Genomic DNA, 10,894 nt, shown 5'->3' on the forward strand with positions numbered 1-10,894 from the left:
AGTTTGATCGGTTTAGTCCAGGGCTGCGAATTACGACGAGGATGGCACTGTGGTGGTCGGTGGCATTTCGAATCGCGATAAGAAGGGCTTCGCGGTGGTGGATGACACTGCAAACGTGAGGGAGGCACTGTAGTGGTTGGAGGTAGTGCAAAACGCGAGGGAGGATGGCACCCTCAAGGGACGATGACATCGAGAATAGTTCGAGTGGGGTGGGACACGATCGAAGGAGGGTTATCGCAATGGAAAAGATGAGAATACGAGATTATGGATTGGAGGGTTGTTTTACTAATCCTTATAATTCAAAATGATAATTAATGCTGATTATTTATTTTTTATTATTTTAAAAATTTAAAATAAATAATTATTAATTAAAATTGTTTAAAATGGGCTGGGTAAGAGTTGTTTATTTGTACTTTTTCATTACCCATTTATTTAACTTGTATACTACCTATGTTCGAAACTAGTTGGTGGTCAAGGTCAAGGTCCCCTTCGTTCAGAGCTCGTTGGTGGCATTTTTTCCCCTTCGTTCAGACACTACAAGAAAAGCGCTCCTTAGCAGCGCCCAAATTCCAGCGTCTCCCCAAACCGCTGCAGGTTGATGGAGGAGCTGCGGTTTTTGTAGCGGATTCTCTGTCCGTCAAAGTCTGGACTCCATAGCTGCGGTCTTCTGCCCCAAACGCAGCAAATCACATGAAGATCAGATCTGACAAAACAACAAAGAATTATTGGAGGAAGCCAGATCCAATTTCCCTCGTTTACGCGCGAACCCAAAAGGGAAAAAAGGCGCCAATTGCCAGGTCCAAGACCCACTCCCGCGGTAAACATTCCTTCTGTCAGCTGCAGCCGCCATATCGTTTCGGGTCGCAGATCTGCTGAAGCTGCTGCATATCTCCTGCGCGCAAAAGGAGGGTGGGTAGGCACGTCGGTTGTTGTTCGTTCCTCCGCCGTGCACGTCCCGGTGTCCTCGCGAGGCTTTTCGACCGCCCCGGTGTCGTCATCCTCAACCTTCCCCCTGTACACTGTTGTGCGCCGCTCAACCGCACCCTCTCCTCCCTTTCAGGTTCGCTCCCTCCCCCTTTTCTTGCTCTTCCAATTGCATGTGTTGGCCTGGTACCTTTGTTTGAATTGAATAATTTTGGTTATTGATCGGATCTGTCTGTACCAAATTTGTTTACCCATCAGTTTTCAATTTGGTCCCTAATTTGGTTCGAACCCTAGTCCCAATTCACTCCCTGAGCTATTTCCAATTTAATTGTTCCCAATTCTTTGCTGAAAATATATGCATGATAACGGCAGTTGCTGTTCCATTAATGGCAGAGTGAATGAATTGCATACCCTCAATGCCTCAACCAAGTTATTTTCTTGGTTGGGCCCTTTGCTTCCTCAACATATAGTTCTATTTTGCTGCTTTTGAAGGACTTTGACTCCTAAATCCAACATAATAAAGATAACTATAATTCTGAATTTTGTTAACCATAACAGTGCAGGAATACTATAAATAAGTATGTGGAATTGAGTCAAATCATATAAATAAGTTTGTTATTCTTCTTCTTCTTCAAGTGCTTATATAGAGTTTTTTTTTCTGCTTTTTGTTTCATTTTTTTAAATTGTTTCCGGTGTGGATTTATCTGTCTATTGATTGCTTTTCATTTTCATTTTTCTCAATTCTCTGTAATATATAAGCCGACTTGCTTTTTTTCAATTCTATTTTAAACTGTTGCTCAATTCACTCTCGGTTCAAATGTAATGTAATTACTGAAATGAATGACATTGATATGTTACAAGTGCATTTGAAGGTTTATATGCTTGTTGTTTCAAATTTCACTTACATGATGCAACTTTGCTGAGAGATTAAACTTGCAATTTGTACTTGATATACATGCACCATTAGTGTAAACCCAAATTATTTAAATTTCTAATTATGTATTGCCGCAAACAGAAATATCTTATTAGATGAAAAGAGTAGTAGTTCATGATAATTAATCTCATGTCAAACACAGTTATTGGTAAATATAACAAGTGTTGGCAGGAAGTGAAGACTGGAGAGTGAGAGACAATGAGAGAAGAATTAGATTTTATATAGTAGGCATATGCCAGTTGCTGTTCCATTAATGGCAGAGTGAATGAATTGCATACCCTCAAGGCCTCAACCAAGTTATTCTCTTGGGTGAGCCCTTTGCTGCCTCAACAAATAGCTTTATTTTGCTGCTTTTGAAGGACTTTGACTCCTAATCCAACATAATAAAGATACTCCTTTTATAATCAACATTAGTAAGAGATCATGATAAAATCTCCACATCAACTATAATGAACAAATAGATTATGACAAAATCTCCACATCAATTAGAATGAACAAATCTTTATAGCCTCTTAATTTTAATATTGCCATGTGGGTTACGTGACCATCTCATTTTTTGTTCAAGTAAAACATACATCCTTATCCACTATTGGAAGCTGTAGAAAATTTGCAAGAATTTAATGATTTCTCACTATTTTACAACGCCTACATCTACACACTTGTTAAGTTGATATCTATGTACTTATACATCATTTTTGAAGGTGGAAATGTAAGTATGATTATCAGGTGACAGTGGAAGCCTGAAATTAAAGTGAGAAAAGGATCCAGCTGTCAGATAAAGCCTTTATTATCATCTGACAAATGCACTTTGTTGCTTTTGAACTTACTGAACCTTAGAGAATGATACTACTTGAGACGACATTCATCTATAACTGCACTGCTTTTATCATTCTACTCTCTATTGTTCATTTCCCTCACTTTTCTCACGTGAAACCAACGTTATTCTTGAAATCATACACTTATTTTGAGATAAAGAGAAAGCTAGAAGAGTCGCCAGCTTAACACTTGTGTGCTTATTAACCTTTTCTGAACCTGTGCATATTTAAATTCTTTATGTTATTATGTTCACAGTCAATTATGTCATTTTCTGGATTATCTCAATTTTCACACATATTTCAGGTTTAGTTAATCATTAGTTCCAAATGTTTGTTACCATCTTCTTTTTCTCTTTTTCTAACTTATTTTTTAAACGCTTGTGAGATAATTTATGGGTTCTGTTTTCTTCGATGACATAGGATAAAATTAAAACCCTTGAAGCAGGTTCTCCGACGAGCGGATATCTCGGGGATTTGAAATAAATTATCTAGGGTGCATCCTTGTACCTTCAACTGTCACAGGTACTTCATTTGTTAAGAAGCAATGAGTCTTTCACAAAATCTTTTCGTGAATTTACCAAGTATTTTTTTTAATATAAAGATCTATAAATTAATGGCAGACCACTTCTGATCTATTTGTTAATTGGCTTAAGTTGATCTGCCAACTTGGATCAGTAAAATATAGCAGTGATATGATGAAATCATGAAGCTAATTTGAACTTCAATTAGCATGATTTCAAATTCCCTATATATTTTCTCACATTTTTCTTATCTTTTGGTAAAATTTCGGCACTCAAATTATTGTTATTTCTCACAACTTTAATGTAATTTTACTCATTGTAATTGGATGGGAAGAAAGCTCGGTGTGTCGTTTTAGACAGAAGTGCATGATTCTTGTGTGAGTCCCTGAATCCTTTTATCAAGTACTAGGAAATAAGAATTTATTGTTCGTTATAGAAGTATAGATATGACTGTTACGGATGCCACATAGATAATGCAGTAAATTATTGGATAATGCAGTAAATTATTCCATAGCCGGTACTAGTTTTCAGATTGTTCGTTCATATTCACCTTAGCAAATTGTAAGCAGCACATCTATTTAGTCATCCAGATAGTAATATAGGTGAATCGCACTGTCATGTATATATACAATAACAATAATATTGTGGCTGTATGTATATAATAGTTAGTTTTTCATATTATTGTTGCAAATTACTTAATCTTAATTAATTGAAAAAGGACACATCTAGTAAGTTACCAAACTTATATATATTTACAAGTTTGATGTGCATGTTAAAACTAGTTAACTTAATCCCTTTATCTATTAGTCATTTTTTATTTCTTTAACAAGAAAATTATTAAATTTTCTTATATTTTATAATTGATTGTTTAGTTCTTCGATGCTTTTGTCTTAAGTATGATTTTAACTCTAACTATAACGCCTCTCTTTCCTTTTTTTTTTTTGTAAGGTTTTATTTTCCATTTCAATATTTTGGCTTTGGGACCAGCATTTCTTTTTTCCAGTAAATTTTTTCTAAAGTGCAGAATTTTCCAATGAGTAAGCAACTTTCAATAAATTATCTTGTGTGATGCGTATTGTTTTGATGGATAGTATCTGTGTTTTGTGTTTTTTATTTTAAGCGTTATTGTCAGCATCTATTTCATACTCTGACTTTATTATTTGAATTTTCGGTGTTCTATTATATCATTGAAGTAGACATCGATAAGAGTTGGATTTCTAAGCCACGAATTGGTACAGAGTATAGGGACGGTTTAAACAGATTCTTAGATTTCGCATTTGCCAATGCATCATCCGATGGGATGATACATTGTCCATGTTTGAAATGCGGTTTTCGCCTTCTCCAAACTAGGGAGGATGTGTATGATCATTTGATAATAAAACCTTTCCCATCTACTTATACATTTTGGGTACATCACGGGGAGAGACGCGTGGCAGAGAGCTCTATGGAAGAACAGGTAGTAGAACCCGATAGAAACCTCAAAGATCCAATGCTTGACATGGTTCAGGAGGCGTTCAACTTCCCGGGACTGCATGGCGACGAAGACGATTCAGTGAATGAACCCGCTGGCGGGGATTGGGAGGAGTTGCCATACTTATCAAATGAAAGTAGTAGAGAGGTCCGTAACTTGCATGAACTGCTCGAAGATGGAGCGCAGGAGCTATACCCGGGATGTACAAGGTTCTCTAAGCTATCTTTTTTGGTGAGGCTCTATCATATAAAATCCATGTGCGGAGTGAGTGACAAGGCCTTCGGAATGATACTGGAGTTGCTGGCGGATGCCTTTGAGAATGCAAGGATTCCAAGCACTATGCACGATGCCAAGAGGATCATAAGGAAGCTCGGTATCGCATACAAAAAGATAGATGCATGTCCAAATGACTGCATGTTATACCAGGGCAGCGATGAAGAGTTGTCTAAATGCAAGCGATGTGGGGCATCAAGATGGAAGCAAAAGACTAATAAGAACTCCAGAGTAAGGATCAACAGGGTCGTTAAGAAGAACGGAAAACTGCAAGCGGCGAAGACTCTTCGCTACTTCCCCCTTATCCCACGATTGCAGCGGCTCTACATGTCTAGTAAGACAGCCGCAGACATGTTGTGGCATAAGAGTGGGCATAGCTCTGACGGTATTTACCGGCATCCACGGGACGGCGACGCATGGAAGGCATTTGACAGGACTTATTATGACTTCTCCAGCGATCCACGCAGTGTTCGCCTAGCCTTGGCTAGCGATGGCTTTAACCCTTATGGAAACATGAGCTCGAAGTACTCAATTTGGCCAGTGGTTCTTATTCCGTACAACCTGCCCCCTTGGATTTGCATGAAACCCACCTCATTTGTCCTCTCCATGATTATTCCTGGGCCTAAAATGCCTGGAAATGATATAGATGTCTACTTACAGCCCTTGATCGAAGAGTTGAAGCTGTTGTGGGTTGGTGTTGAAACGTACGATGCTTACACGAAAAAGACTTTCAGGATGTATGCTGCATTAATGTGGACAATCAGTGATTTTCCTGGTTTAGGCAACTTGTCCGGGTGGAACACGTACGGTGGGAAAGCTTGTCCTGCATGCAATTTGGATGCTGAGACTAACCGTCTCTCACACAGTCAGAAATGGTGTTACATGGGCCATCGTCGCTTTCTGAATCCTTCCCACAGATATAGAAAGGACCGGGATAGATTTGATGGAAGGATAGAGTCTAGAGGTCCACCTGTCAAACTCTCAGGTGGAGACATTGCAAGACAACTACAGGACGTGCATGTCCACCTTGGCAAGGTGCAATCGGTTACTGGGAAAAGGATACGCGGACAGCAAACCGCCGTACATGACGAATCCCCTTGGAAGAAGAGGAGTATATTCTTTGAGCTACCATACTGGGAAAACAATGGATTGCGTCATAATCTTGATGTGATGCACATAGAGAAGAATGTGTGCGACAACATAGTTTTTACCATAATGAACGAGAAAGGTAAATCTAAAGACCACCTTAAGGCAAGAAAAGACCTCCAATTGATGGGAATCAAGCATGATCTGTGGCCACGGGAAGATGGAAAGTACCCACCCGCCATCTTTACTATGACCAATCCACAGAAGGATGTCTTTTTACGTACTATCAAGAATGTGGTCTTTCCAGATGGCTACTCTAGCAACATTTCCCGCTGTGTTGACCTACGACAGCGCAAGATGTCGGGCTTGAAAAGTCACGACTGTCACATTCTGATGGAGCATCTCCTGCCAATTGCGTTAAGGAATGCTTTGCCTGCCCCAGTGTCATCTGTCTTGGCGGATTTCTCGTCCTTTTTCCGCAGAATATGCAGTAAATCCATTGACCCTCAACAACTTCCTCTGCTTCAGGATCATGTGGTCCATACTCTTTGCCGCATGGAGATGATTTTCCCCCCATCTTTCTTCACCGTCATGGTGCACTTGACGGTACATCTGGTCGAGGAAGTGCGACTCGGTGGCCCAGTTCAATATCGGTGGATGTACCCAATCGAAAGGTACTTATGTCGTCTCAAGCAGTTCGTGCGTAATAGGTCACAACCGGAGGGCTCTATCGCAGAGGGATACTTATCAGAGGAGATTCTCGTGTTCTGCTCAAGATACCTCGATAATGTCGAGAGTAGGATCAATCGACCAATGCGTGTTGACGATCGACCGTGTGAACCTGACCAGTGTGAAAGTGCAGCCATGTTCCCGGGGGTAGGAAAGGCTGTTGGAGCTGCTTCGTTTTATAATCTCACACCAACTGAGAAATTTCAAGCTCATCGTCACGTCTTGGTCAATTCTCCGGCTGTGGAAAAGTACATAGAGTAAGTAAAGTTGACATTATTTGAATACGAACATGCCATGCTCTAGATGGAGTTTCTGACATAAAACTCTTGTTATCTCTCTAGTGATTTTAGGGCCATCAAAAAGAGGCAGTTGCGAAGCAGGACAAGGTCCCAGTCTCACATAGACAGCGTTGTGCACAGAGAATTTTCCGAGTGGTTCAAGCGTGAGGTGAAGCCTGTAATTATAGACGGTGTCATATACGGTATCCTATTTGTTCAATCCCTACCTAATGAAATGCGTCATTGTTACCTACCAGGTTCCCTTGGGAAGCATCAGGCATTCGAGTGAACTGCAATGGCTTGCATGTGGCCCCAATGTTCAAGCTAGCCGCTTTACAGCTTATAATGTAAATGGATTTAGGTTTAGAACCCTGTCAAGAGAAGAAGGGCTGAAAACTCAGAATAGCGGGGTTCACGTCACATCCGACACTAGAAGTTATGCAAGCAAGCGTGACAGTAATGTTGCGGTTGGTGGTGTCTCGTATTATGGGAAACTAGTGGACATTATTGAGCTGAATTACAGTGGTCAATTCACAATCGTATTGTTTAGATGTATTTGGGCAAACACCACATCTGGTAGAGGCATAAAACAAGATGTTTTGGGCCACACACTTGTCAATTTCTCTAATCCGATACATGTTGGTGAAAGAGAGGATGATGAACCGTACATTCTTGCGTCAGAGGCTCGCCTTGTATACTATGTGGAAGATGAGGTTGATAAGGAATGGAGCGTAGTAGTTCTTGTAAAGCCAAGAGATTTATTTGACATGGGTGATATATATGAACACTGTGAGGTGGAACTTTTCCCCCAACCGAGTTTAAATGAGTGCGCTGAGTGTGAGGTGGAAGGATTGTCACTAATAAGGGAGGGCGATTTAGAAGAACCCACCAATGATGCCTTTGATACTCACGAAGAGGCTATTGAGTCTTAGATGTGTTTGGCAATGAACGACACTATAAATTGATTTGACAATGTCTTATTTTGATTATGCGAATTATATATCACTCTAGAATCTGCATGTTTATAATGTTTTTGGTGTAGAACATTTGCTTATTATTATTATTATTATTATTATTATTATTATTATTATTATTATTATTATTATTATTATTATTATTAGCAGCTTTATTCTGGTTTGCTATTCCAATATTAAAAGTTTATTTTATATTTATACACTATTACTGGTACATAGTTTGGCAATTTTCTGAATATGGTGCACTTGTACACTAGTCTACTAGAATTTGCTGCTGCACATGGAGGGAATGTCAAAATTGCTGGTGTGTTAATAACAGTGCGATTTTTTGATTGCCCGACTAATTTGGATAGAAGTTACTAAGGATTTCAGATATTTAGTGTGGTATTTTTTCAGTATATAGCTGCCGGAGTTAACTGTTGATTGGCAAGAATCTGGATGGTTATTATGCTCACTTGTTTCATGATGGGGCTTATCAGGGAAATTGGAAGAGAGAGACTTCTTTCTTTGCGGCACTAGCATCTGGTTTTCCAAGGCAATGGTTCAGGCATCTCCATTCTCCTCGCTGGAGCACGCAACATCATATGCAAGGGACTTATGGTTCAACAGGTCACCTATTCAATCATGGCTGGATGTGTTCTCTGCACACCTGCACATAGATGAGGCTGCTAAGTTTGCGCCTGGGCCCATTATGTTGGTACGCTCTGATAAGTCGCACAATTCCTTAGTCCTCTTACCTTTTCAAACGGCAACACTAATTTTTAAAATGTTATTATCCTGTAAACAAAGGACACTTTATAAGCTTGATAAACCATTTGAGTTTCTTAAAACTGCAGGAGCTGGAGCAATTCGGAAGAAAGTACCGCAGGAAATTTGGCTTTGTGTTCATAACTAGTACAAACAAGAAGCTGTCGCACCAAATACTGGATGAGGTGAAGGTAAGATAAACTAATTTCTACACATGCCTCAATTATATTAGCGTTTAAACTTATTGTTGAAGTCAAAAAGCCCAACATCATACCTTTGAAAACAGTTTAATATTGACTGGTTTATGGTAGCTAGCCAGCTGGTCCTAATTAGTGATATATAGCTATGTTAATTGCTTTTGGTATATAACTTACAGATGCATCAGAACCCATCATGCATCTTTTTATTATGGAAAAAATTATGATACAAAAATATATCATGTTACGACCAGTGTCCTAGTTTGCGAAATGTAATATTTTGCCTTTCCTTCGAGTTTTAGAAATGTAAATTTATATATATAAAAAAGTATTTTTTGTTTTTAATTTTTTTAAAAATGCACCGGTACCTCTTTTAATGTTCCTTTACGTTTAGATGATATATTATTGGTTTTTTAGTTTTAGCCATAAAGAACAAAAAGTTAATTAAGCTTAGGTACATATTCTATTGAAGGAATTGAAGGACACCTGAACCATGTTATCATAAGGAACTAGCACTGGAGATGCTGTATGAAAGACACCATCAACCCCTGCCACTGCCTCATCAAAGTTCCATTCCGCCAATAAATCCTCTTAAAAAATCTTTAATCTCTTATTAGCTCCAGTCAATTCCCTTAGCAAGCCAACCTTCTCAACATCATCTGATCAAATATTAAGTAACATGTAGCAGATAATGCCATATAGCCAAATTAGAAATCAAACTATAGAATAAAATAAAAATAAAAAAGCATGTGAATCATTAGAATTAAAATTGTGATCTGGGTTTCACACGGGGGTCCTCACAGTGTGACCATTTTCTAGTAAGGCTTTGATAAGGTAAGCTGCAATGAAACCGGTGCCCCCAGTCACCCTGAATTCAGGCATCTCTCTGTTACCGTTTAATCTGATTTCTTTTCTGTTGTTACTTTAACTCTTGACTTAAAGTGCAGCAGTTTGTGATATTTGTTGGTCTTATGTAGTATCGGATTAGGTCTACCGATCAAGTGAATAGATGAACTCCATAGCCCAACTTTGTGAAGGTAGGAGAGTCACGTGAGTTTCATTCCACTTAAATCACAATTTGGTTTATGACAGATGTGTCACACCAGAATTGTCGACTAGTTTCACTCCACTTAGATTCCAAATTTGTTATGCATGCATTGTGAAATTATTGGTAGCAATTGATTAATTAAGATGAGTAGTGATTTGAATAAAAAAGCAGCAGATTCAGCTGGAAAAGGTGATTCCAGCAACCAATACTTAGAACAGTTGTTAGCCCTTTTCAACTTAATAACATTTGTGCTTGTACTGTTGGACATTGCGCAGGCACGCTACGAGAATCCTCTTTCTGTTGAAATTGGTATTACGTCTCGGGAGGAATTCATCCTTATAGAGAGAAAGCTTGCACGACTTTGGGACCGTAAGCTAGATAATATTATATCATTGTTGCGTAGCCATGGTTTTTTTCTTATTTACTATTGGTAACAAAATTATATTACTTGGCTCTGATCTAACTTTCAGGTTTAATTCAAGAGAATGTTCGAGAGACTCCAGAAGAATCAGGGGAGGTAGTTCAAGACTCGATGGAGGAGGACGACGTTGTGAACAACGATAGTTCCGAGGAGGTTGTATCTACTGTTAACAAAGCTCCGAAAATTACTTTTGACCTCAATAAAATACCAGAAGAGAATTGCTTCGTTTGAGAGATGTTGTATAGACTTGTTAGTTTGTTCTTGTTAGATACAGCTAAGTTTTTTCAGTATATGAGTTGACCTGGTTATTGACAACATTGGCGTGTAATTGGTATACTCTGACTTAACAAATTTGTGTTTTTAGTTGGTGTGAGCCTGGTGAGGTAGCAAGGAACATGTTCTAGTTTAAAATTACGTATAAATATATATCCCATTTAGTTTTTGGTGACTTGAAATTATTTTGAGACAACATTCAA

General features: G+C 38.8%; 2 protein-coding genes across 4 annotated transcripts; both read left to right on the forward strand.

Annotated features, from left to right (window-relative positions):
* On the forward strand, positions 450–10,894 carry LOC107643581 (uric acid degradation bifunctional protein TTL-like). Of its 3 annotated transcripts, none has more exons than XM_021123759.1 (6): positions 450–1,060; positions 3,094–3,195; positions 8,402–8,702; positions 8,842–8,943; positions 10,273–10,366; positions 10,468–10,894. In XM_021123759.1, exons 3-6 carry the CDS (start codon positions 8,544–8,546, stop codon positions 10,647–10,649), a joined length of 537 nt encoding a protein of 178 aa, XP_020979418.1. In that variant the 5' UTR covers positions 450–1,060; positions 3,094–3,195; positions 8,402–8,543; the 3' UTR covers positions 10,650–10,894. The 3 variants fall into 3 exon arrangements, with proteins under 3 accessions (XP_020979418.1, XP_016202754.1, XP_016202755.1); XM_016347268.2 differs by having other exon boundaries at positions 8,485–8,702; XM_016347269.2 differs by lacking the exon at positions 3,094–3,195 and having other exon boundaries at positions 8,485–8,702.
* Positions 4,242–7,963, forward strand: LOC110272008. Its single transcript, XM_021123762.1, has 3 exons — positions 4,242–7,010; positions 7,095–7,200; positions 7,289–7,963. The coding sequence occupies exons 1-3, from the start codon at positions 4,495–4,497 to the stop codon at positions 7,961–7,963; spliced, it is 3,297 nt and encodes a 1,098-aa protein (XP_020979421.1). The 5' UTR covers positions 4,242–4,494.

This window comes from Arachis ipaensis, chromosome B05, assembly GCF_000816755.2.
Source record: "Arachis ipaensis cultivar K30076 chromosome B05, Araip1.1, whole genome shotgun sequence".
Taxonomy (NCBI): Eukaryota; Viridiplantae; Streptophyta; class Magnoliopsida; order Fabales; family Fabaceae; genus Arachis; species Arachis ipaensis.

What these genes read in the sequence shown, in the direction of transcription:
- LOC107643581 (XM_021123759.1), top strand. Translation starts at nt 8,544, where the DNA reads ATGGTTCAGGCATCTCCATTCTCCTCGCTGGAGCACGCAACATCATAT. An exon ending in AAATACTGGATGAGGTGAAG is followed by an intron (nt 8,944 to 10,272) that starts GTAAGATAAACT and finishes GACATTGCGCAG; the next exon opens with GCACGCTACGAGAATCCTCT. An exon ending in GCTTGCACGACTTTGGGACC is followed by an intron (nt 10,367 to 10,467) that starts GTAAGCTAGATA and finishes TCTAACTTTCAG; the next exon opens with GTTTAATTCAAGAGAATGTT.
- LOC110272008 (XM_021123762.1), top strand. Translation starts at nt 4,495, where the DNA reads ATGATACATTGTCCATGTTTGAAATGCGGTTTTCGCCTTCTCCAAACT. An exon ending in GCTGTGGAAAAGTACATAGA is followed by an intron (nt 7,011 to 7,094) that starts GTAAGTAAAGTT and finishes TTATCTCTCTAG; the next exon opens with TGATTTTAGGGCCATCAAAA. An exon ending in CCGAGTGGTTCAAGCGTGAG is followed by an intron (nt 7,201 to 7,288) that starts GTGAAGCCTGTA and finishes GTTACCTACCAG; the next exon opens with GTTCCCTTGGGAAGCATCAG.